The 28,000-nt window shown below is 38.1% G+C and overlaps 2 protein-coding genes across 6 annotated transcripts; one reads left to right on the forward strand and one right to left on the reverse strand.

Annotated features, from left to right (window-relative positions):
- The first annotated feature begins 850 nt into the window (after positions 1–850).
- On the forward strand, positions 851–12,696 carry copz2 (COPI coat complex subunit zeta 2). Its single transcript, XM_088436122.1, has 9 exons — positions 851–1,016; positions 4,744–4,812; positions 5,237–5,321; positions 6,516–6,607; positions 6,960–7,015; positions 7,313–7,390; positions 7,553–7,604; positions 10,242–10,280; positions 10,688–12,696. Exons 1-9 carry the CDS (start codon positions 999–1,001, stop codon positions 10,733–10,735), a joined length of 537 nt encoding a protein of 178 aa, XP_088292248.1. The 5' UTR covers positions 851–998; the 3' UTR covers positions 10,736–12,696.
- Positions 7,594–27,824, reverse strand: LOC148410229 (uncharacterized). 5 transcript variants are annotated; one of them, XM_088436121.1, is made up of 6 exons: positions 27,626–27,824; positions 25,085–25,338; positions 23,457–23,703; positions 21,116–21,322; positions 20,900–21,031; positions 7,594–7,808 (listed from the first exon to the last, which is right to left on the reverse strand). In XM_088436121.1, exons 1-6 carry the CDS (start codon positions 27,752–27,754, stop codon positions 7,758–7,760), a joined length of 1,020 nt encoding a protein of 339 aa, XP_088292247.1. In that variant the 5' UTR covers positions 27,755–27,824; the 3' UTR covers positions 7,594–7,757. The 5 variants fall into 5 exon arrangements, with proteins under 5 accessions (XP_088292247.1, XP_088292246.1, XP_088292244.1 ...); XM_088436120.1 differs by lacking the exon at positions 7,594–7,808 and adding an exon at positions 14,445–15,816; XM_088436118.1 differs by lacking the exon at positions 7,594–7,808 and adding an exon at positions 14,445–15,852.
- Positions 27,825–28,000: the final 176 nt, after the last annotated feature.

The following is a 28,000-nucleotide window of genomic DNA, read 5'->3' on the forward strand; positions in this document are numbered from 1 at the left end:
GCATGGCAGGTGTATTGGACATACTAAATTGTCCTTAGGTGTTATTGGGTGCGCGAGAGGTTGTGTGCCCTGTAATTGGCTGGCAACCAGTTGAGGGTGTCCCCTGCCTACTGGCCAAAGTCAGCTGAGATAGGCACCAGCAAGCCTGAGAACCTTGTGAGGATGGGTGCCAACAGAAAATGGTTGGATGGAGTAATATCTGGGTGTCGTAAAAGGACATTATTTTTGAAACTTCAGTGAGAAGATTGATCAGAGGTAAAAGGGGACACAGGAATGATATGGAGCACGCACCATTTTTACAATCTCTTGATTCTTGACAAGGTTGGTACCAAGAAATAAATGGGACTATTAATAAAACCAGACAAATTAAAACGTTATCCAGAAGTCTCTTTATGATTCTCCCATCATTATTCAGAAAACATTCCCGGATGTTCGGAAGTTGAATTCCACATCAATTTCAATACAGACTTCATAAACAGCAGAGGAAGGACAGTCACCTTTTCAGACTGGAAATACCATTACTATATTGACTTTAAAATATGCTGAAGTTGAAAAACACACAAAACGCATGGTTTGTAGCACACGCGGAATTGTGGACATGTTTTTTAACTGACTAAAAGGAAACGTCCAAGCAAAGTACCAGCAAATTGGGTGAAGTCTGTGGACTGTATGTCGGTGACAATTTCATAGTTGTATTCATAAAAATAAATATTGAGGTTTACCATTACATTGATTGTCAAATATCGCAATATATTTTCGCACTTGACCCAACTGTTCCAGTACCTTTGGCGGGCGACAAGCGTTTTATTGTGAAGGACCAATAAGCAAGGTCGTGAGCGCGAGCGCCCCCTGCTGTTAAGCTCCCATACACCTATGGCTGTATCTGGTTGGCTGCAGCATGATCGGGAACGCCGGGGCGGCCCTGTAAGGCAAAAACTGGTAGTGTGACAGTTGAGAGGTGTCCACGTCAACACAGCCGACGAAAAAGCGCGCCTGCAATGGATTCCACGTCTCCGGTGAGGCTCTCTGTTGTTAAACGCAGCTCCGTTTACGCCGTTCACTTTGATGGAGGACCGTTGTCGTACATTTGCTTCTTGCTCAAGCGACATTGTCAAACATTTGTTTCCCCGAAACAGCTTTAGTTGGTAGCATATAGCAATAACCGCAGAACCCGATACGGCTCACATTCGTCATTTTATTACACTGTCGCTTATTCTATACGTATTAAAATAGGAACATAGCTAACTTGTGTCGCGTTTTGTACTTCGCAGTGTGGTTGAGCGACACCTGTAATCTACTTAAACACTTTGCCAAAACGTAAGCGTCCCATAAACCGCGAAACGTTCTGTAGTATGCCACAACCGTCGTATCGTTTTCCACCATTGTGTCAAATTGACTTGATGAGTAGTGTAGTGGCACATGAGGTGCCACGTCCACTGTTCTCTCTCTCTCTCTCTCTCTCTCTCTCTCTCTCTCTCTCTCTCTCTCTCTCTCTCTCTCTCTCTCTCTCTCTCTCTCTCTCTCTCTCTCTCTCTCTCTCTCTCTCTCTCTCTCTCTCTCTCTCTCTCTGTGGATGACTTACGTCGTATTATAAAGGGACAGTGTGTAAGATTTAGAGCGTTTTTCATTAAAAACTATAATAAATGATTGTAAATTTCAAAATCTTGCAAATGAGTGTATTCTTAATGACCATTAATCTGGTGAAAATTTAATCATAGGCGTAGTTGTCATTAAAATATATTACATGAGGCACTTCTCCAGAGGAGGCCATGTTTGTTATAGCTAGAGACAATGGTAAATGCAGCACCTCCTGCTGCCCATAATGAAAAACGCTCTAAATCTTACACATTGTCCCTTTAAGCATATTCATATATCCAAAATGGCAGTTTTTACTGGCCTCTGATTTTAAAACTTCGTAAGTGTGTGACAAGCTTTAAAATTGCTTTGACTTCACAGTCATTCCGGCCTGCTGACAGAAACTATAACCACAATGTGGCTCACAATAAAGATTAGTTTGAAATCTTTGCTCTATGGTGTCAAACTCAAGGCCCGGGAGCCAGATCCGTCTTTTTTATGTACCCCACAAAATGTTAATTATGACTTCTGACATATTCAAGATGTCTTCAACTTTTACATTTTTTTGTTTTGTTTGCAATACCCTTTTTGAATGGTTTTTAGCGGCCTCTGATTTCAAAATGTGTGACGATCATACTTCACAGTAGGGTTGCACGATTATGGCCAAAATAATAATCAAGATTATTTGGGTCAATATTGAAATCACGATTATTAATGATTATTCGTCATGTTATTCATCAACATGAATTGCACTTTTTTTAAACAAGCAGTATATAAACAAAGCTGGTTGATAGTTACAAATACTGATAAACTAAAATAAATAAAGTAAATAATTAAAACAAATTCACAAAACATGGCAAAAACTTGGCACACAAGCCAACACAGCTAACGTATTTTGCTGAGTGCAAACCAATGAACAAAAAAAAAAGCCTACTTCGCACATTATTTACTTTTAAGAAAATTTTAATCAATTAGCAGTCAAAATGTCATTCTTGGTCATTTCAAGCTGAATTTATTCAATTTTTGGAGAATTTTGGATTTTACAAAATGGGTCATTGTTTCTCAGTTGGGAAACAATGCCCCCTGGTGGTAGGATGGCAAAGTGCTTGATTTGACCTGTAATAAAAAAAAAAGTGCTTGACTTCTTAAATGTTAATATCAGCGAGGATCAGCTTAATTAATCGTGGCAGCCAATATAGCGATCGCGATTAAAATTCGAATGATGCTGCAGGCCTACTTCACAGTTACAACGGCCCTCCAACAGGAACTATACAGGAACTATAACTACAATGTGACCCATGATAAAAATGACTTTGATAGCGTTGCACTAAACCCTCGGTGACAAAAAAGGTCCTTGATAGACTTTTTTTTTTTTTTCCCCAGGCAGTTCTGAGTCTACATTCATGCACGGGCGACAACTTGAGATTACGAACCGATGTTAATGGAGCTAAATGATATGTCGTGTTGGGACAATCGCAACTATACGATTTCAAGATCATAAAAGTTGCTTTTTCAAGGTTCTTATCTTCCAGGCCTATTAGCATCATGGTGTAGCTCACACAAACTATCACTGAACTGTGGAGAAAAAAAAAAAAAGCATCACCTGTATTGCCAGAAGTCTTTTTTTTTTAATGTTCATTTTAAATGAACAAGTTTTGTCTGATCCCCTTCCATTCGTCCTGGGTGTCAAAACGTTTTATCGTGGGCCACATTGTCGTGATAGTTTCACTCAGGGGGCAGGAATGACTGTGAAGTCAAACCAATTTTAACTGTGTTTGTCACACAATTACCCACCAGAGATGGGGGGGGGGGTTGATTTTTATTTTTCTTCCCCCAAACTTTAAGTGGAAGACGACTTGCAAGTTTGGCATTTTAGCCAGAAACATAAAGTCAAATCAGTATTTCACGGGCTACGTCAAATGATGTGGCGGGCCAGATCTGGCCCAGGGCCTTGAGGGTGACACCTGTGCCATACGTCATGGCACGATGGAGGGGGATGCTGCCATATTGCTCATATCCAGGGGGCGTTTTGGAAGTACAGTAGTTTTTAATTTAATTATTTCTCCAAAACTGAAAATGCAATTTAATATATCTGTGATTTTAAAAATACATATACCGGTACATAAATTGCGCTTGTTAGTGAAAAATGGACCATCCTGGCATGAGACACCCTTTAATACGGCCTGGAAATATGTTTTAAGTGTCTGGTCTAAGTTCTGTGATACACTCTGACTGTGAATCTATGCTAGTCAGTGCATAACAGAACTTTGTCCCGAGTCTAAAAAACTCTTCTGACAAATGGACACAGGTGAACTTCTTTTCTTATATCTACATCTGGATTTGGACTGTACTTAAAACTGTCACAAGATTTCCTTGAAAAAATAACCTCGGTCAGATCTTGGCCCCTTTCTGCCATCTGGAATAATAGCTAGTGGTAAATTGGCCCTTCAGAATTGATTCGCTTATGTCCTCAAAGTGATGCTGTAGCAACCTACAGCGTGCTTCTCTCCTTTTTCATGATGCGTTCAAAGTTCTTCCCACCGTCACCGTTGAAGCTATGGTTAAACCTGTAACGGCTTAACCATACCATGGAATAACAGTGACATGTCCTGCTTGAGTGAAAATTTTTGATTATGGTTCATGGATAAAGTATCCGTTAAACTGCAGAGTCAATAGTTTCAGAGCTATTAGCAGCCACTTTAGCTGGCTTGCTAACACCTGTTGCCATGAAAGCTCAACTGACTAGATGATTCGGTGTTGGACTTGTTTTGGGCTTTTGACCACTCATTATATGGTCAAGAGTAGACTTAACCTCTTTTCCAGGGGTGTCACATATAAGGGCCGTGGGCCGTACATTCCTCAAATGTTTACAGCAGGGGGGTCAAACGTACGGCCCAAAGGTGTTGAGAATGGCGTGCAGCAAGTTCACAGTAACAACCTATTGACTGAGTCTTCGGATCACCTGATTGTGCATGCTTGTGGATATGAGAGGAAGTACGTCCAAAAAAACTGCAAACGTTTGAATTTGAGAAGCACGTGCCAGGTTCACACAAGAGGGTCGCAGCCAAGATTTGAATTTAAAAAATGTATCACTTTTTCTACTAACAAGTTGACTAGTCTTGTACACTGTAAATGGTGTATCAGTGAAGAATTTCATCTTCTTTGTAGGAACCGTCCCTCTACACCGTGAAAGCCGTTTTCATTCTTGACAACGATGGCAACCGGCTTCTCTCAAAGGTAAACCTAATACCACAATAAACATTAGGAGTTTGTCATGTACTCGTCATTATATGTGTATATCATACCGGTGTGTGTGTGTGTGTGTGTGTGTGTATTTTATACAATCAGTACATGTATATACTGTATGTATGTGTGTGTGTATATATATACTGTATATATGTACACACATATACATACATATGTGTGTGTGTATGTATGTATGTATATAAAGTGTTCATTGTTTTTCAAAATGGTGACGCGTGAGACTGTAGCAGATAAGGTGCCAGAATGTTGGCTCCAATGCAGGATGGTGTTTTATTGTGCTTTTATGCTGTGTTTGATTACAGGGATCCATTGAATCTGTTAAGTGCTGTATGTGCTCAATGAATATTATTTTACCCCTTCCACCCTCAAACTGACCTATCTTACTTTTGTCCCATAGTACTATGACCCTGAGCTTTATCCCTCCATGAAGGACCAAAGGAACTTTGAGAAGAACGTTTTCAACAAGACACAAAAAGCTGACAGTAGGTTTCTTTTTTTTCTGTTTTGGTAATTGGGTTTTCTTGTACTCTATATTGGCTACCTGTGGCAGAAAATTGCACTCTTATCCATCCGTCCATCCATCCATCCATTTTCTGGTGCCTGTCCCAGCTGACCGAGCAGTAGGCGGGGGACACCCGGAACTGGTTGCCAAGTCAATTGCAGGGCGCACAGAGACAAACAACCATTCACGCATCCAATCACACATAAGGACAATTTATCACGTCCAATACACCTGCCGTGCATGTTTTTTTAAATTGCGTGAGGAAGCCGCAGTGCCTGGAGAGAACCCACGCGGGCTCAGGGACAACATGTAAACTCCACACGGGAAGGCCGGAGCAAGCTGGATTTAGGTCCCTGAACTGTGAGGCGAATGTGCTGCTCCACCGCCGCCCATGCACTTGTATGTCATCTATGACTGTCAAACACTTGTGCCTATAAGATTCACATGCCCAAACATTTTTTTATATTAACATAGCAAAAAGGTATTAAATATTATTGCATTGTATTAGCAGTTTCGTGAATCATTGACTCATTGAGGAGAGACTTTCTAGTTTTATGGAGCATTATTTTTTTTATTGCAGGTTAATCCCAGGAGCCTGGGAAGTAGTTTTTTTTTTTTTTTTAAATCAAACAATAATATGACAATACAATCGTTTTCTTATTTGTATATTGAAAAATGTTTATTTTTCTTAAATTCACACTGTAAAGAAACCTAGAATCCTAGAAGCAAAGCTAAATTTATAAATAAATATGTATAAAAAATATATATATGATCTACTGCTTTGCCATCTAGTGGCGAATTTTTATTAAATAGTGTATCTTCAAAGCATCATTTATTTTTAGATTTCAAATGATAATCCCAGGTGGCTCGTTGGAAGAGTGGTTTTCACATGGACCTCACAGTTCAGAGCGCCGAGTTCAATTCCATCCACCTCTGCATAGCAGGTGAGTTGGACTTACTAAATTGTCCGTCTCTGTGTGCCCTGCAAATGGCTGAAAACCAGTTCAGAGTGTCCCCCGCCTACGGCTCGAAGTCAACTGGGATAGGCACCAGAAAATGGAAGATGAATGGACAGATGGTTAGGCACCAGCAAGCTTGCAACCCTAGTGAGGCAATAGAATATATGCACATGTACACTATTTGTGCATGTCACACACTCGCTCTCTCACACTAGATGAAATAGCTTTCCTGGAGGGAATGACCATCGTCTACAAGAGCAGCATAGACCTTTTTCTCTATGTGGTCGGAAGCGCTCAAGAAAATGAGGTAGGTTGCGTCCAGGAGTTTCACTAAATATACTTCCACAAAATACCCTGATAAGAAGGAGCATGCCACGTACAATTGTCTTAGACAATCTTAGTTTTTTTTGCTGCATGACACAGGTGTTTAATTCAAGTCCTCGAGGGCAATTTTCCTGCATGCGTTGGGTGTTTCCCTCTTCCAACACACCGGATTTAAATGAACAGCTCATCAGCAAGCTCTGCCGAAGCCTGGTGATTCTGATGATTTTCATCGTGGTTTGTGTTGGAAGAGAGAAAAACATTTTGAACATTATCGCTGCTGGGAAATGAAAGTCACATTAATGCCACAACTTGTTTTTCTTTCTTTTTCTTTCTAGTTGATGCTTATGTCTGTACTCAACTGCCTATTTGACTGTCTTAGTCAAATCCTGAGGTAATTAATATTAAATGATGATAAAGTAACTGCAAATATATTTGGTAGTCTGTAGGGCATAACGCAATCAGAGGTATTGCATTGTCTGTATTTTGATATGATCGTGACAACCTAATTGGGTCTCGTAGAAAGTAGATGCGTCACGAGCTGTGGTTGGTTTAAAAGGTGGTTTCAAATGTGAAAAAGGTTGAATCCAATGGAATTTTGCAATCGTATCCAAGCTATACACTTAAATTGAACAATTGCACTGAATGCTATTACTTGTTTGAATTCATGATTTGTGTCCTTTTTCTGCAGGAAAAATGTGGAGCGCAGATGTTTCCTTGAAAACATGGAAGGAGCCTTTCTTATTGTTGATGAAATTATTGATGGCGGGTAAGAATCCTGACCCGAGGAAGATTTTTTTTTTTCTCTCGCAGCACTGGTTAAAAAGTCGATGCGGTGATGTGACACATCACAACTGATGTATTGATGTTACCTAATTTAGTGTGTTTTTAAATATGATTTAAAAGTGTATGTTTTCACATTTTTTGACAGAGTGATTCTGGAGAGTGATTCACAACAAGTCCTCCAAAAGGTCAATTATAAGGTAGGTTTTTACTTAGAAAATATCACTGTCATCATTGGCCTCTTCTTAACCTTTTTCCAGCTTTGCTCATCTCGTTCCCGATACTTTGTAACTTTTCTCCCTGTCATCTCTGGTTGGCACCAGCCTGTGTCAGAGGCTGCCTATGGGTTTGTCCTATTTGATCACATCGCTGGTAATCTCCAGGCACAAACAGACAAGAGCCAGCTGCTGTAGACAGAAAAACCAGGGGTGAGAAAGATAGGCCGTGGATGCATGGTCAGAGTGCCATGACTAACAAGAGCTGAAAGATTCATACTTGCAATGAGAGTCCTTCCTTAATACAGCGGTACACTTTATTTGCAAAATTAATTAGTTCCGGAAGTCATTTTGAAACAATTCTTACAGCCCCACTTTACATGTAAATAGCCTAATCTGTTCCAAGCCCCCTAAAATACTTTTAAAACCTTTGAATATTATTAAATGATAAAAATGCATCAAAAACGGTAACAAATACATATTAGAATCATATGAGTGCATAATAATCAAAATAAATAATGTAAAAGAATAATAATTGAAAAAATATAAACTAAACCCTTCCCTTTAATCATATTAATTTTAGTAATTGACAATACGAATGTAGTTTGCTGGTTTGCCTTTGCCTTCACTGGTGTGTTGGTGATGAGTGCAGAGAGAGACACCTTTTTAGGACGTTTAATTTGTATGTTTTTACTTTGCATTTCCAGTTATCCAGGAATCGTTTACAATTCCACAGGAGTCATATTATTTATTTTTTCGGATTATTTTGAGCATGTGAATTTACTTAAGCTTAGTTGGGGTCATGCATAGTGCTTCCTGTGAGATTTAATTGCTATAGTGCTAACGACGTGCTAGCAACACAAACGCCAGACGAGACAGCCCAAAGCGGTATGTTACAGATGTTTTTATGTAAATATGTACAATGTTAGCTGTAGCTAATGTCAATTTTATGTTTCTTAGTTCTACGGGGTAAATTGTTGTAGTAAGTGTGGATGAAACGAATATAGATGAAAAGTGGAAGACCAGTAAACGTCAATGCAATCAAGCAGGCATATAAATAAATTATAAAAATGCATCACAAACTGTAATATTTTTCATGAGCTTAATTTTCCGTGACGAGGAATTTGTAAGTTTTGGAATAAAGAAAAAAAAATCAAAACCTGCTTAAAGATAAATTGTTATTCAGTTTGAGATTATGTATAATACTGTTTACAGTATGTGATTTGCATGGGCCATGTCAGTCAAAAAATTCATCCTTCCATTATTTGAACCTCTTGTCTCGAGTATGACAACCTATGCATGGAACAATTAGCTTAACTCTAACTGCAGTTTTTCAATGAACCATCCATCCATCCATCCATTTTCTTCCGCTTATCCGGGGTCGGGTCGCGGGGGCAGCAACCTCAGCTGGGAAGCCCAGACATGTGTTCATATGAACCAATAATTTAAAAAACTACTAAATACAGGTGCAGGTACCGTACCTTGAATTGAGGTTACCCTTGTTATAGGGCTGCACAATTAATCGAATTTTAATCGCGAACACGTTATTGGCTTCCACGATTAATTAAGCTGATCCTCGGCGATATTAACATTTAAAAACTCGAGCACAAGTCAAATCAAGCACTGTCATTCTACCACTAGGGGGCAATGTTTCCTACATGTTTGCATGACAAAAGTCTTTGCTTTTACTCACCCTAATATATTATTTACCGGCGTGAATGGTGTTGAGTTTCTCACCTGATTCCTAATATATACAGTGCTAGTCTTCATTTAGAAAAATATCCGAATACATTGGGTTTGAAATGACCGAAAATGACATTTTGACTGCTAATAGATTAAAATTTCCTTAAAAATAAATATACTATATATAATGGATAAATATAGTCTATGGTAAATATATAGAAGTATGTTTATTTTTTCATTGGTTTGCACTCAGCAAGTAAGTTTGCTGTGTTGCCATGAATATAAACAGGCTAAAAAGACATGTTTGACCGAACACGATGAATATTCGTGATTAAAAATAGTGATTTCAATATTGACCAAAATAATCGTGATTATTTTGGCCATAATTGTGCAGCCCAACCTTGGTATGAATTATTCCAGTCTGAACTATGAATATGTTTGTCAAAACAACAGACTCTCCTCAAATAGACACAAAGTTCTTTCTGAGGCCAGGCCATTTTCTACTGCTTGAAATTATGATGTACTGTACTGGTACACCTAATAATTCTAATTTATGGGCTTCGCAAAATAAATCAATAATGTGTGTGTAATTATGAACACGTGAGAGTGCTGTGCTCTGGGATGTACACCTGAACGATTTTTACTGCTAACCAAAGCCCATAAAATCTGATTTAATTGATGTTAAGCGTTTTATCACTTAAAATTTTTGAATTTCTGGACTTTGCAAAATAAATCAATAATTGTTTGTAGTTATAAGTTGTTGTGGTTTGGGATGCAACCCTGAAATAATGGCACTTCTAACCAAAGCCCCCCCCAAAATGACTGATTTAACCATGCTGTAAAGCTTTTTATCACCTTCAAATAATTTCCTTGCTCGTCACTTTGTTTTCGAGTCTATTTTTGTTCTGTCTCTCACAATATTTTTTTTTATGTTCACAGGTTGATGAAAATTCATTATCTGAACAAAGCGTGGCACAGGTAAAGCACACAGACACACACCTAATATGTATGAAATGTGTGAATGCTCTGATCAGCAAGAAAGCTAAACCCGAACTAAGAAAGGGAGCAGCTACAAATCCGCTAAAGTCAGCAAGATAAACATCCAAGTCACTTGAATTATATTTCAGTAACCGAAAAGGGGCGTGGCCAACACATCTGACGGAATGTCTGTCCCGACGATTACGACGACAGATGAAAATTACAATTCGGACATTTTTGATTCGTCTTTTTTATTTTTTAGCATTACCGTCATTTGTCAGTCCACCGAACGGACAATCCGTCAGTGCTAACCAAGTGCCCACATCTGTTACATAGATCTAAACTTTACAAAACGCATCATATATATTTGATATGTCCTCTATAATTACTTTGTGTCATTTATGCAGGTCCTGCAATCAGCCAAGGAGCAGATCAAATGGTCCATTCTGAAATAGCAGAGATTTCAAAGCAGTTTCAACATTATTAACTCAAGAGTTTAGTGGGTACTGTTTTGATTTTGAAGGTCAATATTCCCTGAAATAACTTGAAAGTGACAAAGACTGGAGCTTAGGCGAGTCACATTGCTCTGTGTTTACGGTTGCAAAAATATGGTACACGACAAACAAAAGAACAGTGACCTACCTACATGTGACCTACATATATACATCTCATGCCTTTAAAAGCGCCTTTCGAGGTCCTCGCTCAACTGGTTACACGCTAGCACCTCCCACCAGAAGTCCCATGGGGGCGTGAGGAGATTGAAGGGGGAGGGAGGCGGTAGAATTGTTTTGGAGTAATGAGACAATCGCTCGTTGACGTCATCCCTTGATAGAGACGTCCGCTAAGGATTACGACGTTGACGCGGGGCACAAATGCACCGTTTGCGTGACTAAAACCGTAGCCAAATATGTCCACTTTTCCGTTTTTAGGTTTCAATTGCGGTAAAAATCAAGTCAAATATCAACACTGCTTTACAAATTTACAAATGCAAACAGCTGCAGGTTGCTTTGTCCCAAGCACATTTCCCATCGTGCGTATTTGGAATGATTTGAAATATTAAATACGTTGCTTGTGCATTGTTTTGAACGCATGCAATGAAAACAATACGAAGAACCGTCAAGACGTGACCAAATTATGCATTAGAGAAACAGCGACTAAAGCTCTTTCAGTGCCGAGCAGTATTTGAAAAGTTAACCCCAGACGATTTTGAGCATTTTGACGCAGCTTTCAAGGCTGACGGAATATTTTATTGTACGACTTCGTAGACATTGGTGGTACCGTATGAAAGATTGGATTCCATTCTTTACTTTGAAAAAGAAAGCAAGATCCTATCTTATTCCGTTCTTTAGTAATCACTGTTTGAAAATAGGTCATTTGTGTGACTCCAAGCTATTTTGGACAAAAGGAGAAAAACGCTTGGACATACAGTATACACTTTGACACAAATATACATGTATTTTGGTAGCATCCAAAAATCTCAAAAGTCCTTCCCTTCGATAAAACATGAGTGAAAATGCGTTTTTGATGGCCTATGTATATAACTACAACAGTGCTCGATTGGCATATAATTAAGAGGAGCGCTGGGCACGAGTGTCATCTATCCATTTGTTAAAAACGAAAAATCTGGTCCATGGCACTGAAAGAGTTAAAAAAAAGTTATTTAAATTATCTTCCCCGTTTTTTACAGTATTTGGCAGTGCACAAAACTAAACAAACTCAGCAAAACATGTACTGTATAGCCAAACTAAAATAATCAAGAGATAACACAAACATTGAAGAAAGCTAATTTCAAGTCTGGCGCCAGAATTCCCGCAATTTCGGATTGACTTGTGGTAGCTCCACAATGCTCGATCCTCACACCTGGATGTGTATGGAAGAAGTTTGAGATGCTTCTTAAAGTGATTCCTTCAAAGGTTTGTGCAACAAATGAAGTGAAAACAACCAGAATTTCTTGTAAGCCTGTCTTTCGGAATTAGTTTTTCATATGACAGTAACTTGGACCACAAATCAAAAGTCATGTCAAATTTCCATTTGTAAATTTTGAGTGTTATTCTTTTAAATGTATTGATTATTTTGTCTATTTCAAGTTACGCCTGGGACTATTTTGGAGTTTTATATATTTAACAACGGTACCGACGGTTTTATGAAGACAACACAGTATATTTACTGAGTTTTTTTTATCGCGTTTATGCCTGTGAACAGTTCTTCCCAAATATTGTTACCGTTACACTGGTAAGTGATTGAGTCCATCTGAGAAATGTCTGTAAAATTAATAGTACTACTAAACATTTTAGTTCTATATCGTCTATTAATGCAATATTGCATATGTTTGAATATCTTTTTATGCTTTCTTCACTGACAATACATCTGATATGAGCGATGTGGAGAACCGACAATAAAAGATTTTTGGTCTCAATTTCTTTTCATTTACTTACTAACACGGTTCAATGCCACTATGCAGGTCGTGAGCACGGATTTCATCATAATTTAAGCCTTTCACATGTACATACAAAGTGATTTCTAAAAATTGGAACTGGGTGCACAAGTCAAATTTGTGTAATCTGAGAATCATACATGAGCTCATAAGCACTTTGCTCTGTCACATGAATGAAAAATGAATGACAAAGAAGATACATTAGGTTGAATCAAATGATATTTAGCATGTTTGGTGGTGGTGAAGCACAAGGTCTCAAAAATCAATGGACAATTTAGAGTGTCCAACACACCTGCCATGCATGTTTTTGGAATGCGGGAGGAGAGAACCCACACTGACTCGGGGAGAATATGTCAATTTCACTAAGGAAGGCTGGAGCCAGCTCCATTTGAACTCATGTCCCTTAACTGCGCTAACCACACATCCACTGAGCCCCCCTGTATTAATCTCTTACCTCAAAATTCTATACACAATACCCCTTTATGACATTATTTATTATGACCATTTATTCTTAAAAATAGAAAAACATGCAAGTATTCAGAGCCTTTTCCACAAAGCTCAAAATTGAGCTCAGGGGCATGCATTTTCCATTGATCGTCCTTGAGATGTTTCCACTGCTTAAATGAAGTCGAATTGTGGTAAATTCAGTCGATTGGACATGATTTGAAAAGGCACACACACACCTGTTAATATAATTACGTCCCACAGCTGACCGTGCATGTCAAGAGCACAAAAACCAAGCATAAAGTCAATGGAATCGTCTTGTCGACCTGCAGGACTGCATCGTATTGGGTAACAAATCTGGGGGACATACAGAAAATCCTTGCTTGGTCCCAGTCATCATAGTGTCCTCCATTAGTCATAAATGGAAGACCTTTGGAACCACCAGGATTCTTTGTAGAGCTGGCCGGCAATCTAAAAGGAGCTTTTGGGTGAAAAGGGCCTTAGTCAGGTAGGTGACCAAAAACCTGATGGTCACACCGTCAGAGCTCCAGTGTTTCTCCGTGAAGAGGAGAGCCTTCCAGAAGGACAACCATCACTGCAGCAATACACCAGTTAGGCTCATAAGACCACGAGAAACAAAATTCTCCATTCTGATGAGATAGAAATCAAGCACCGCTGATGATCAGGCAAATACCATTCTTACAATGAAGCTTGGTGGTGGAACTACAAGTTCACGCATACAATTTGGGTTGCCAGGCCAATTGCTGGGCGGACGGAGACACACAATCGCACTTAAAGTAGATAGATTAGATTAGATTAGGATGGACAGATTTAATCATTACACATGAGCAAGTACGAGGTATAAAATCTTGACATCATATTGTCCAAGAAACATAAAATGCAATTAACAGGAGACTGCCGACAAGGCCCGTCGTAATGCGCTACACCGAGCGCTCAAGAGCGGTGGAAAAAAAAAAAAAAAATCAGGCAGGCCTGTAAACGGGGCGTGGCTCAAGTCTGGGGGAAAAAAATAGCAGCAGCGTCCAATATACTGTACCTACCATGCATGTTTTGGGGAACGTGAGAGAAAAGCAGAGTATTCGGGAGAAAACCTACATGGGCAAGGGGAGACAAGGCAAACTCCACAGAGGAAGGTAGTAGCCGGAAGCAAACCCACAGCCTATGCACGTGAGGCCAACTTGCTAACGACTCATCCACCACTCACTACCAGTAATACAAAAATTGTACATCTAACGCAGTCCATAGTTAAAAAAAATCCAAACTGGTAGTGATAAAACATTTTATTTGTATAGTACTTTGTCTAAATACTCAAGACACTTAACAAGGAAAGCGAAACCATCTTTGACATTAATAATAAAAAAAAAAAATACACAACTTTAAAAAGGAAAAAAAAAGGCCGTGATGTCAGTAGGATTTTTGATATTTGAACAGAAATAACAGCGCTACATACAGGATCCTTCATGAAAGTGTCAAAGTGACATGGATCCCTTGGCTGTCACATCCAACTACAGATGTATCTGGAATTATTCCGCAACTAGCTGCTTATATGAAACTCTACCCTGGTGCTTTTCCTACACGTAATAAGCCTTTTAGGGCAGAATGTGGGTCCTGAGCTACAGACTATAACTTTTTTTTTGTTGTTTTTTTTTTTTTGCTCAAAGTGTAACTTCCAAATGCAATTGAAATGTGGCCACAAACTGGCTCAAGTGCACAGTCACAATAACATATAAGCTTGTACAAAGTACGTTTAATGTCTAACAAGTAGAAACTTGTTTTTACAGTGCTTTAAATTGAAAGGTAACATGCTGTCCTTTTGGACTTCGGTACAAGCCCCTAGCCAAATGTGACTTTATACTGCGGGCGTCTTGATACAAATTCACAATTTGTAGAAAAGATCTTTAAAAAGGGCTCTATCTAGTGTGAACAGACTAGTCTGGAAAGCATTCTTGAAACTAGAGGGGTTTGTCAAAATGATCATATTTATGGATAAGGTAAGGCTAAAAATGTATACTTAAGTGATATGCAGAACGTACATTGTATGTACATTGTGGCACTAAGTCAAGCGGAGTGGAGGCAGGTCTTGTTTGGAAAAGAACAAATGGGAAAACCTGCTTCATTCTGAAATCAAGGGTTGACCGAGAAATGCATTACTTCCATAAAAACTAATTCAATCATAGAATTAGGACAAGCATATAGCATTTTTTCATGAGGAGAGGGAGGTGGCGAGAGAGTGACATGTTAACGCATGACTAGTATGGATCGTACTTGAGGGGCAAGATGCAAGAAAAAAAAAAAAAAAAAAACTAACTATAGTTTTTTTTTATCTCAGCTATTTCAAAATGGCTGCCATTTTTTTCCCAAAAAGGAGCTGCTCACTCTGGCATCCGAACGGCGGTTGATGTCCTCAATCCTTAATGGCAAAAGTGGGAAAATCAGAGGGGAAGAAAAGCGATAGTTGCGTTGGATGAGCTATGAAGGGGGACCCTGGTTCCCAATCTTTTTTTTTTATTGATTGTAGAGAGTGCGCTGCTCCCAGGGCATGGCCTGGATGGTACGCGGCACGGACGAAGGCTTGAGTGTTGTTGCTCCGTTTGGATGGAGGGAGTGGTCGATGGGGTTGATGGTGGCGAGGGGCCGCTGAGGGGTCAGAGAGAAAGTGTCTTGGTGCTTGGGCTGCATTGGAGAGTGGCAGAGACAATGTTGATGAACAAAATAGTGACAAATGGGGCAGTGGGTAGACCAAGAGAAAGACAAGATCATTTCAGTAAGTTGGTGGCAATCATATTTTGAAAAAAAATGTTGTGTCTCAATGTACAATGTCTCAATGATTGATAACCAAGTCACGACCTTGAAAATAACTTCACAAGAAAGACCAAAAAATGTATATGTAAAAATAATAGAATGTGAAATTGTGGAGGGGTGGACTTTTGGTTGACTTCCTGGTTTTACCAAAGGGGAAAAGAAACCCTCTTTGTTGAGTACCTCCTGTATATAGGGCTGCCCTATTAATCGAATTTTGATCACGATACTGGCTGCCACGATTGATCAAGCTGAACCTCGGCGATATTAACATCTAAAAATATATCTGTCAAATCACGCAATTTGTCATTCTACCACCAGGGGGCAATGCCTTTCTACGTTTGCATGGCTCTTCTTTTATCATCCTAATACAGTGAAACCCCGTCTTACAGAATCCCTGCCTTGCGTTTTTTTTTTAAATGATGCGATGTGGAAAACTGAGTTTTTTTCGTCCTTTTTTTACGGCATTGTCCCCACTTTGCGACAAAAACAACTGTCATGACCCGAGGGGGTTGGCTGCATTTGTGTTTTGTCTCCATCTGGATGGGTTTTTAGGTAACTGCAATTTACTAACTGCTTCAATGCAACGCGTGACTACAATGCTGGTCTGTTATTTGTCAGCGTCTCCTCACGGAGGTGGTGGTCTGCTATTGGTCGGCCTCACTTGTTTCATAATGGCGGAACGGTAAAGCTTTGTTCGATTGTGAGTGGTTACAAAACCATATTTATATTTATATTTATATTTATATTTATATTTATATTTATATGTATATTTATATTTATATGCATAGAATTTATTATACTATTTTGGTACCAGTTTTTAATATGTATTTACAATTTTGATGTTTTTACCTTGAGTTCTAAACACATTAGCTAATTAACATAGGTTTGGATTGACCGCCTTACGGTGAATTCGCCTTACGAGCCCAACCGGGGAACGGATTAATCTCGTAACACGGGTGCCCACTAAATATGATTTTCCATTGTGAAATGCTGTTGAATTACTCATGATACCAAATAGATACAGTACTCGCTGTCAACTGAGACCCCAAATTGGAATAAATTCGGTTTAAAATGACAGAAAATGATATTTTGACTGCTAATTGATTCGAATTTGCAAAAAAGTAAATAATGCGCTTGGTTCTAAGTAGGCTTCATTTTTTGTCATTGGTTTGCACTTAGCAAGTAAATCAGATGTGTTGCCTTGTGTGCAAAGTTTTTGCCATGTCTTGAGGCAATTTATTTAAATTATTTACTTTATTTATTTATTTTAGTTTATTATTATGATTATTATTTGTAAGTATCAAGCCTTGAAGCCTTGTTTATTTACTGCTTGTCTAAAAGAAGGACAATTGACAGACATGTATGACCAAAGGATGAATAATCGTGACTTCAATATTGACCAAAATAATAGTTATTATTATTTTGCCCATAATCGTGTAGCCCTACCTGTATCTAAATATAAATTCTGATGTGTGCTCTTTGACCTCTTCAGGGCAGTGCACACACATGGAGACGTAGGACTACTTATATGAGTAATAAAGGAGTAAAAGAAGAAAGTGGAAACATTTAATAATACAGTGGGCCCCCGGGTTACGAACTTAATCCGTTCAGCGGCTACGCTCGTATCTCGAATTGCTCGTATAGCGGGCAATCCAAACCCATGTTAATTCGTGAATGCGTGCAACGCGCGCTGAAGCCTTAGGTAAAAACGACACACTGTATACATATATTAAAATCGAGTGACATAATCTGCTGTACACTTACATTACATAATAATTACAATGGATAAATAGCTTTTACCTTTAAAACGACGAGACTTGAGCTGGGTGTAAGCAGAGGGGGACAGAGCCCTACGCTCATAGGCAACACAGCGCTAGAAATGCTATTGCTCTTACAGTGGTACAGTAACTCTTTCAGTCAGGGTGCAAATCACGCAGATACTAAAACATCATCCTCTTATTTTTTTCTTTACCGCTGCTAGTAATTTTAGAAGCTATGTCTAACAGATAAAGTTTGCAAAGTCTTCACAACATTCAGTTTTTCACTAATTTTCTCTCCTTACTTCCATCCTGTCCCATCAAGCTAGATAAAGGCGTTCGGCCAATAGCATATCGGCATTTCTGTGATTGACGTGTGACGCCGGCCAATAGCATCTCCGTGAGTGAGACCGGGTGACCTTAATCGACCAATAGCATATTCGCATCTCCGTGACTGACTGATAATTATTCGCACTTTTTTTTTTAAACGGTTGGAATGTATTGACAATTAATTAAAAAAAAAACACACATTTAAACCAATGACAATTCTTTGTCCTGCAATCGGCACATTTAATTTCATGTCAGCTGTTTTTCCCTTTAGCTGTACAAACACTACACTTAAATGGTAATATATTTAGACACCGTGAGTGAGACAGTCAGTGTGACGTTGTAAGAGCAATAGCGTTCACGTTACTGCCACAAGCATCTACTGATGATTAATGCTGTCGCTACTGTTGATTTTACTGACGCAATTAAACGAGAACATATCCATATACTCAATGGCCGGCATGTCGAATTGCTCGTAAGGCGAGAGGTATGTTCGTAAGCGGAGGACAAAATTCTCCCTGATCCACGCTCGTAAGGCGAATTGTTCGTAAATCAGGGTGCTCGTAAGCCGGGGGCCGACTGTATTAGACTACACAGGCTAGATCAGATCGGTAGATATTTAGCATTTTAATGGGAACTCGGCGATCGGCGATCGCAAAGTCATATGCTGATCGATCAAAGACGTGGATCGAATCTGCAAAATAAGACATTACAGCAAACGATCCTTTTGAATAATACCGCATTTCTCCGTGTACAATTTGAGGTTATTTTCCCCTCACTTTCCACCCCCATAATTGGAGGAAGTCTAACTATACAGGAGACAAATTCACTGTATCCAAACCTATGTTAATTAGCTAATGCGTTTAGAACCCCAGGTAAAAACATCAAAATTGTACATACATAATAAAAATTGGTATCAAAACAGTAAAGTAAGTGGTACGTATATATAACATACATGTATACAATCAGAAAACATCATAAATAAAAAATATAGAAAGGATTTATCCACTGTACTTCTAATTCGATGTAGTACGCATCCGTTGCCTCGCACTTGTCTCGGTTCGGCCCCACTCTCCAGAACCGCAACAGTATGTAACTCGACATACGATGTAGAAATGCCTCTAAAAGTAACATAATTTTGTTATTTTAATAACGCACACCATGTGTTTTAATTGGACAGCCATGATATGCGTAACCGCGTGAGTCTGGGGTAGACTTATACCCACGCTTTTGTAAAATTCACCCAATTTGAAGTTAAAAAAAAAAAAAACATGCACAAGGTTGACTTGTAATCGGAGAAATACAATAATTGATTGTGTTCATTTTGAACAAATGAAAAAAAAATAATGATTCAATTCAACAAAAAGGAAAGGTTGAACGCAAAAATAAAACTGGCAAATCAGATACTTGTTTCACATGCTCGAAAAGAGGTAGAAGGAAGTATGGGTACCCCTTGCTCAAAGCTTAATACATTAAGAGCTTTTCTTTGATTATAATGTTTTTATTAGGGATGCTCCATACCACTTTTTGATTCTTTTAAGTTGTTGTTTCTAATTTATGAACATAAAAAATGCTCCAAGAGAGTGGTCGATACTTGTATCAGCTGCCATTGTGAATACTGATACCTTGAAATAACAGGTTCGCTATTGATGCTTAGTATGATCTCTAGTTTTTTATGACTGTGAGGCTAAATTTGAAATCCCGCTTAACTTTTGATATTGTCCAACCTTACTACTACACCCTAGTGAGATACATGGAAATCCAAATTGTAATAAACTAGTTTTAATTCCAAATATGCTACTAAAGGTACAACAAAAATCATAACTGCATGTTAGTAGTGTGTGTGTGTGTATATATATATATATATATATATATATATATATATATATATTTTTTTTTTTTTTTCTTTTTTTTTTAAGCACTCAAGGGTTGAGGAACGGACTCACAACCTTCAAGTTCAGAAATGGTCACTCTATCACCTGAACCAAGCAGCCGGCCTCTCTACAGGTGTATGTTCTGACCAATTTGTTTTATACTTTTTTAGAAGCAAGTTATACTTCCCTTAAACAAATGCGGCATTTTTCCTTTTTTTTCCAACATATCCGCATTGGACGTCTTTTAAATCCATCCACATGTAATCAACAAAAAAGATGTTTTGGTCTCTCTATGGGGGTATGAGGGTTCCCAGCTGACACCATTAATGAACTAACACACAGCAAAAGCTGCTGCATGGGTAACTTTTTTTTTTTTAATAAACTGGCAAAAAATTTCTTTCTTTTTTTTAAATAAACAGGCAACATTCACAAAAAAAAACTTTAAAATGTTATTTAGAACTTTGGAATTAAATAAGTTGTTTTTTGTTTTTTTCTCAAGCAAAGGACAAAGATTTTATAGTGCAGGAAAAGGGATGGTTTCAGTAACGTTGTCAAAATTGTTGTCTAATTGTCTAATTGGTTAGACGCCTTTCTCACTGACGGGCGAATGTTAGCGACTATCGCCGAAGGTAGCTGCTCTCCTTTCTTTTCTTTGTGACAAGAGCAGTCGATGCAAACGTCTGGCAACATCTGGTTAACGTTTGTGACGTCTGACATGATCAAAAAAGCGTCTCTATAGAAGATGCAAAGCCTGACAGTTTTCTACCGTACCATTATATACTACCATTGGTGGGTAGGATTATTTTTACAATAAGTCTTGAGTACACATAGCTTGTTTTTCTACTAATGTTAGTAGGCAGACAAGGAAAAGCTGCTAGTCAGCATATGGCAGACGGTGGTTTTCTCTCCTACCATGAGATTGGCGCTCAGCCTAGTGTATCCCAAGCTCATCTCCTTTACCTCAGGCACCAGGGGCTGGAGAAGAGAATAGGAGGATGTTGCTGTAGTGCTGGAGGAAGAGATGTGTTTGGAGGAGGTTGTGCTCCTCATATTTAGCTGGCTACTCTGGGACGATACAGTGCTGGCTCGGCCCTGTTGGCAAAAACAGTGTTACTTGTTATCCAGCGGTGACAAAACCATGAAATGAGAATCTCAAACCTGGTATGTGCTCCCTACCTGGTGGGGGTCAGGGACAGACTGACTGGTCACGCCACCAGCCTGGCTGCCCTGGGACAAAGGAGAAACGCAGTGGGAGGGCAAAGGTTCTTGTTGACTGTGTCCTCCATGCTGCGATTGCATTATGGATGAGGCATTGCTCTGCTGCTGTTGCCGCTGCTGCTGGCGGCGCGGTACGGCAGAGAAATTTGAACGACGACTGCCAGACTGAATGGGAGGAAAAGATGGAAAGATTGATTGAGAAAAATTATGATCAGGAACCCCTTCCCAAAGTTATCACACGATCATGATTGAAGGGCTTATGTGTCCCAAAGTTTCTTGGGGCTAAGTCAAAGCTCTTTTTTTTTTTTCTTTTTGAAGATCAGTTTTATGAATCATAGACTTATTTGAAACAACTTTGCGGAACTTGTTATTGTCATGTTCATCCCAGGGACTTGAAGAAAGATGAATTAGGTTTCACTCCAATTCGACTTCGAGGGCAACTGCAGCTCTGCGTGACCCCGACTACAGCCAAGGGATGGAAATGGGAAGGGATAACAGTACAGTTACTGTATAAGGTTCAATAATTTATATGCATGTACTGCAATAATATTTGTCTTGAATATGTAAAGTATAAATATGTTTCACATTTAAAAAATGTTGCTACCCGCATATACATGCATAAAAATTCCTTGGATGGGGGTCCTACTTCGCAGATTTCACTTTTCACGAAAAAAAAAAAAGACAGATTACTGTATATATCCAATCCAATTCAAACTTTCGGTATTCAAACTTTGGACATTCCATCTAAAGATGTTTAAGAGGAAAGCTTTCAAGTTTTTTTTTGTCACATACAAATCCGATGTTAGCAAAAAATAATGCTGTTTTTAGGGTCAATACCTAAGCGAAAACCAATTGCTTGTGCAATTTCGAAGATTATTGTGCAGTTTCTTAAAACGGTTTGGTACATGGGTGTCATAACGTTTTCCTTTGGAGGGTTGCATACAGCTAAAACTAAAGATTCAAGGCCCAAACTATTTTTGAAGACATACTTTAAATTATTAAACATTGTAAAAAAAAAAAAAAAAGAACATGCAAGCAATTACATAGGCTATATAAAGTAATTAAAAGACAAGTGCTATGTCAAAGGTTAAAGATGATGAGGGAAATAAGGATTTTTTTTTTTTCTACACTCCTAATGCTGTCCACCATTAAACATTTTAAATAGCATTGTGAGCAGGCCACAAATGACCTCTGGGCCATAGTTTGGACATCTCTGGTTTAGTAGTTCTCCCTATAAATTGTTAACAATGCACCTCTGAGTGAAAGCTTCTTCAAGCTCTTGTAATATTTGAAATTATTTTGTAATATTTGAAATACTATCCAATTCAACATTTCCAAATTCTAGACAATTTTTTTTGGTGTGGGTTATAGAAAAAAGTATTTACATAATACTCTAAATTTGCCACGAGGTCAATTTTGATTCTACAGTACTTTGGAATTTGGCACCGGATTTCACACAAAGTATATTTTTCCAAAAATAAAAAGGGGAAAATAGTAATCGCTGATTTATTAAGACGGTGCAGAATATCTTTTTAAAAGCCTGACTCACGGAATATTTAACTTTCCACTTAAAAGAAAGAAAAAGGTCTCCACATGACCTCTTTTCATCTGTGAAGCCCTTTGAGACTTTGGTGATTTAGGGCTATACAAATAAAATTTGATTGATTGATTGACTTAACTATAGGCGTTTGTTTGTTTTTTTTTTTTAGTATTTTCAGCATTACCTCAGGCATGATGGTATATATATATATATTTTTTTATAATGAAATAGAAGGTTTTTTGTGGCTATTTTTCTAACCCAGGATCAAGATGCCTGACTACCTAAAACCCCGCTTTACATTGGGTTGATGCCCCGTCCCTTCTATTACATCATACTTAAGCCAGTGTCATTACACCAGGGATAAAGTTGGACCCCATCCTCTTGAGATTTAAGTAGATATGCGGCTTTTATGAATTTAGTGCGTGAAATAAATTATAAAATGTTTCTAGGTACCTCCTGCAACGTTCTCACACACTATTCATTTTAATTATTATTTTGATCAATTTATTTTTGGTGCACTGAAAGTGTATTTATTTGTGACCGCATCTCAAGTCACTGTCCAATGAAAATACGGTTAGTAATTGCTGTTTTTTGCTTCTTGACATAGCTAACAATCTTCATACAGCGTAATCTATGTAAAAACACTTAGTTTTTTTTTTTTTTTTTTTAAACCCGAAGCACACCATCAAAGTAAATTGTATTGAAGACCACATCACTTAAGCATCAAACATTTCATAACACCACCTTACAAAACCCCACCTGGTTGGGTGTTGCAGCACTACAGCGGTGTTGGGCCAGCTCTAGCATTGTCCTGTAACTCTTGGAACAAGAAGGACAGTCAAAGCGGTTTGGCCCATCATCGTGGATCCTCTGGTGGTTGCGGAGATATCGCGCCAAACGAAAGGCCTTCCCACACCGATCACACATGTAACGCTTCTGACCATGGATTCGCATATGGTTACGCAAAGACATGTAGTTGGTGTAGGGTTTGCTGCAAAAGTCACATCTGTATTGTAGAAAGAAAAGGAAAAAAAACAATAGTAAATATTAGAAAGGATTACAAGAATAGTGTTGGTCATTGGTCCATATGTTGATGATAATTTCTCCTGGTAAAAAGCAAAATGATTTATGCCTGGGCGACAGTCAAAAAATTAAATCACAATGAACCCAGCAAACAGTTATTTAAAGGTTCGAGTCATTAAAAAAGAAATCCTGTTGAAAATAGTCAAACAACAAGAGTGTATTCTGATTTGAAATCAGTTTTAATTTAACACAACATTCATCACTTGTGCATAAGTTGCTTAAATGTAACAATTACCTCGTTCAATTTATTTATTTATTGTCAAGTGTAAAAGAGGGTCAGAAAATAGATGGCGCCAACAACTATTGGCGTTAACAACTATTGTAAACATGTCTTAACCACTTGTCCAGCATTCCGCCACTTTTGTTTCAATTTCAACATTTAGGAAATTTTCACATCTTAATATTTTTAAAATGTTTTAATCGATTTGATTCAAATTAGTGCCCAGCCCTAAGATGATATATTGCAAACTGGGGGAAAACTGTCCTATGGGTGGATAAAACACAAAATTAGATTTCGATAACTGAGTTCAAAAAGGGATTTTATGCCAGAAAGACAGAGTATTCCTTTTTGATTGTGCGAAGAGTGAATCGATTTTTCTTGACTGGACTTTGCCCAAAAGTTAAAAGCTAGACAGCTCACATTAAAAACCAAAAAAACGTAAAATCTTGTGAGAGCCAGGTTAGCGTCTAATCTTTCAAAGACCAAACTGTCTAAGTTCAAATTTGATTAGAAGCTTTTACCATTCATATCACTGTCAGGGCCCGAGTAGTGCCTGCTGCGACGTTGATGATTTTATTATTATTATTATTATTATTATTGGTATTGGTATTATTATTACCAGTACTATTATTATTGCCAACACAGCAACTGCAAGTTCCCTATTGTTTATGTAGAAGTTACAATTATTTTGTTTTGGGTATTTTTTTCCCTTCGAAAGGAATAATTTCTTTAAAGGTCCTGAACATGCATGTAAAATCAACAACTAATACTCATCGACCAAAGGGAAAAGTAACTCATTTGTGTGTTCTTTAAAATTTGAAAACAATGTATCATCCAGGCCCAAATATGAATATCACCCATGGTTAGTGCTTGAATGAAGCAATTTATTTTCAAACACCCATGTACACGTTCTAAACCATTATGACAATACAAATTACACAAATTAGCTTGATAAAAGTTTTATATAATTAGGGTTTTGGCCTGAACATGTACACAAGCTTACACAAATGATTTTGGATGGCGTTGAAAGGTAACCATCCACACCAGTGATCAGTTAGCTTGTAATCAGTGTGTGAATGCCTACCTAAAGTCTCCAGTCTTGTGAGTTAGCTTGTGGTTGAGCAAGGAGCTGGCATGTTTGTAGGCGCAGTTGCACAAATCACAGACATACGGCCTCTCATCTGAATCCATGTCATCTGATGCGGATGATGCTGGTACTGGTGCTCTGGATTCTAAGGAGAGACTGGAACTAGAAAGGGATGCTGAAGAGAGACTGGAGCTTGAGAGCGCAGCTGACGATGAAGGGAGCTGATCACACCAGTTGATGGTTGAATTCGACTGTCAAGCAAGATTGAAATTATTTTAATGTTATGACTTCAGTGTTTCCCAACCTTTAAGTCGAAGCATCTTATTTTAAAACTGACTGGTAGATAATAAACTAACAATTTGGTAATCGACAAGTAGAGCTGGATTATTTACTACTGTTTCAATATTTAAATTTTGCCTCTGTTCTATCTTTACAATGTTGTAAGCAAAAAAAAAAAGAACAATGTACAGAACAGAGTGTTGCGTTTGCATGTTCATGATGAGACAGGAACCTGAATGCACCACGTTGCATGCTTAGCAAGCAGTTAATGTGATTCAGTTATCCCTAAGCGTACTTTCAGCGGTTTAATGGCACTGGTTGGAGTTTCCTGCAAAACTAAGCACCAAAAAAAAAACAAACAACTACACATATTGTAGATTTAAATGCAAGACGTGATTTATTTGTAAACATTCCCTTACACTAATGGCAAAGTAAATGTTGAATTCTATTTACATTTTAACATAAAACCAGTGTTAACCAACGATATTACATCAAATAGATATTCACATATATAAGATGCAGAAATACATATACAAGCAGATAACAATACACAATTTTTTCACAATATGTGAAAAATTAGATATTAAAATAGTTTAAAGGCAACTTTCGTCTAGCGTTGTCACGATACTACAATTTCAAACTCGATAGCTATACCAAGGGAAATACTCTACATCAGTTTTGATCAATTTGGGATTAAAAAATATTCTTTAAAAGAAATAAAAAATAATATTCAAATAAAACTAATAAATAATCAGATTTTTTTTTTTAAATAATAGTTTGACGCTACTGCTGATGCAGCAGCTACATTTAGTGGTAGATAGTAGTGTTAAACAAACAAACAAACAAAAAAATCTGTTTTTTTTCTTATCCACAAATATGGTCTATAACCAGTAATGACCCTTAGAGGAAATTTAAAATGACTTCCTGTAAAGTTTCAGAGCATGGGTTCTGGCAAATGACACAATATTTTGATGCAATATTTTGACACAATAACAAAGGACGGCTGCTTCACTAGGTTTTGCAAAAAATCTAATTAGTTTGATTAATTAATTTGCCATTTTAAAAACCAAAGATCTTAAAATGTGCGATTCCGCGAAAAGGCAAAATGCTGCTTTGCCAGACATGTTCATAATAATAAACAATTATTTCATTGTGGCATTTAGGCAAGTTATGCACAGTACAAACACTATTTCATGCATGGACTAAACTCATTAAAATGAGTGTACATTATTGTTGTCTGTACATTTTACACATAATTTATTTGAATAAATGCTGATTTTTATTGTATTGATCAAAACGGTAAATTTGAAAAATGACTAAGAAAAAAGAGATTTGGGGGAGGGGGTCATATTGTCTAAATGTTATTGGGAATGTTCATGTCAACCAAATTTTAACAATAGATGACAAGGCACGAGTTTGCTTATTTTAAAGTCAATCACAGCGATTGACAAGTACCTAGCCTAAAACCGGCTGTGATTGAATGCCAAGAGGGCTGACAACATTGCCTTCTGGAGCTACTTTGTTGGAACCCCTGATTTAGATGTTTTCATCCTCCAACACATCTGATACTAATGATTGGCTCATCATCTAATTCCGCACAATTCGGTCACCGAGCGTTACCATTTGAATCGGGAGTGTTGATGGGTGAATTATGCAGGATGGTGACCCTCGAGAACTTCTTCCTTCTCGCTCTGCTCGCTTCCGGTTGGTCCAGCCACATTCGCTAAGATCACTTAATTTTAGCCAATACTCGTGCATTAAACGCTCGTATTAAAATAAGAAAAAAACGACCAGTATTTTCTCATTTGCCTACCTTACACAAACATGCATGTTCTGTGCGCCACCTTGTTAGCACTGGTTTTAGCCATCGGTCTTACATGTTAGCAATAGCTAATCGCTACATATTTTCCTATACCCCATTTTCCGAACCGGCCACAGTATAGATTTACTTGGTACCGGAGATGTGCTTTATTTAGTGCACGTCGTCCCCGTCTTGTAACCATGACCAACTTGAGACTAAACCACATAAGATTGTAGCAAGTTAAGTAGTCAAACTAGGCCACAAGCCGCTCTGGTGCCTTTGCAGAACACTGAAGATGCTCAGATGCTCACACAGAGTCGAACGTATACTTGTATAGATTTTAGTGGGACCATTAAATAACAAATATATAATAATATGGTTATGGTATGTATTTGTATCCTGGCATGATTAGTTAGTATTATTTGTAAGCTGACATTTTGGGCAGTGGGTTTTCTTACGTCGTGTGGATCCTTTTTCCAGAACAATTGGGAGCAATGGCCGAAAGACTCTGTCGATGTCACATAGTTCACTCCATTTCTGTCAGGAAAATCTCCATGTGAGCTTCCGGCATTAGTCCTAGCATACATCGTTGGTTATCAGGTTCTTTGTATTCAGGAAATTAGAATCCAAACCGCTTTGTCAGGATCTTTTCTGTAAAGAAAAATATTTCTTCTTTGAAATTACCGTTTTTGGCGGTGGACAAGTGGAGGAGTATAGTTCACTACTGCCTCCTGTTGGACCGGAGTTTGATAAAGCAACTCGACACGAAATGGTTTTAGAACGCAACCCAGCGGTATTCGCGTCAGTTAATTGTAATTTTTAATTCAGTCAAC

This window comes from Hippichthys cyanospilos, chromosome 16 (genome assembly GCF_059441005.1).
Source record: "Hippichthys cyanospilos isolate Australia breed blue-spotted pipefish chromosome 16, RoL_Hcya_1.0, whole genome shotgun sequence".
NCBI classification, from domain to species: Eukaryota; Metazoa; Chordata; class Actinopteri; order Syngnathiformes; family Syngnathidae; genus Hippichthys; species Hippichthys cyanospilos.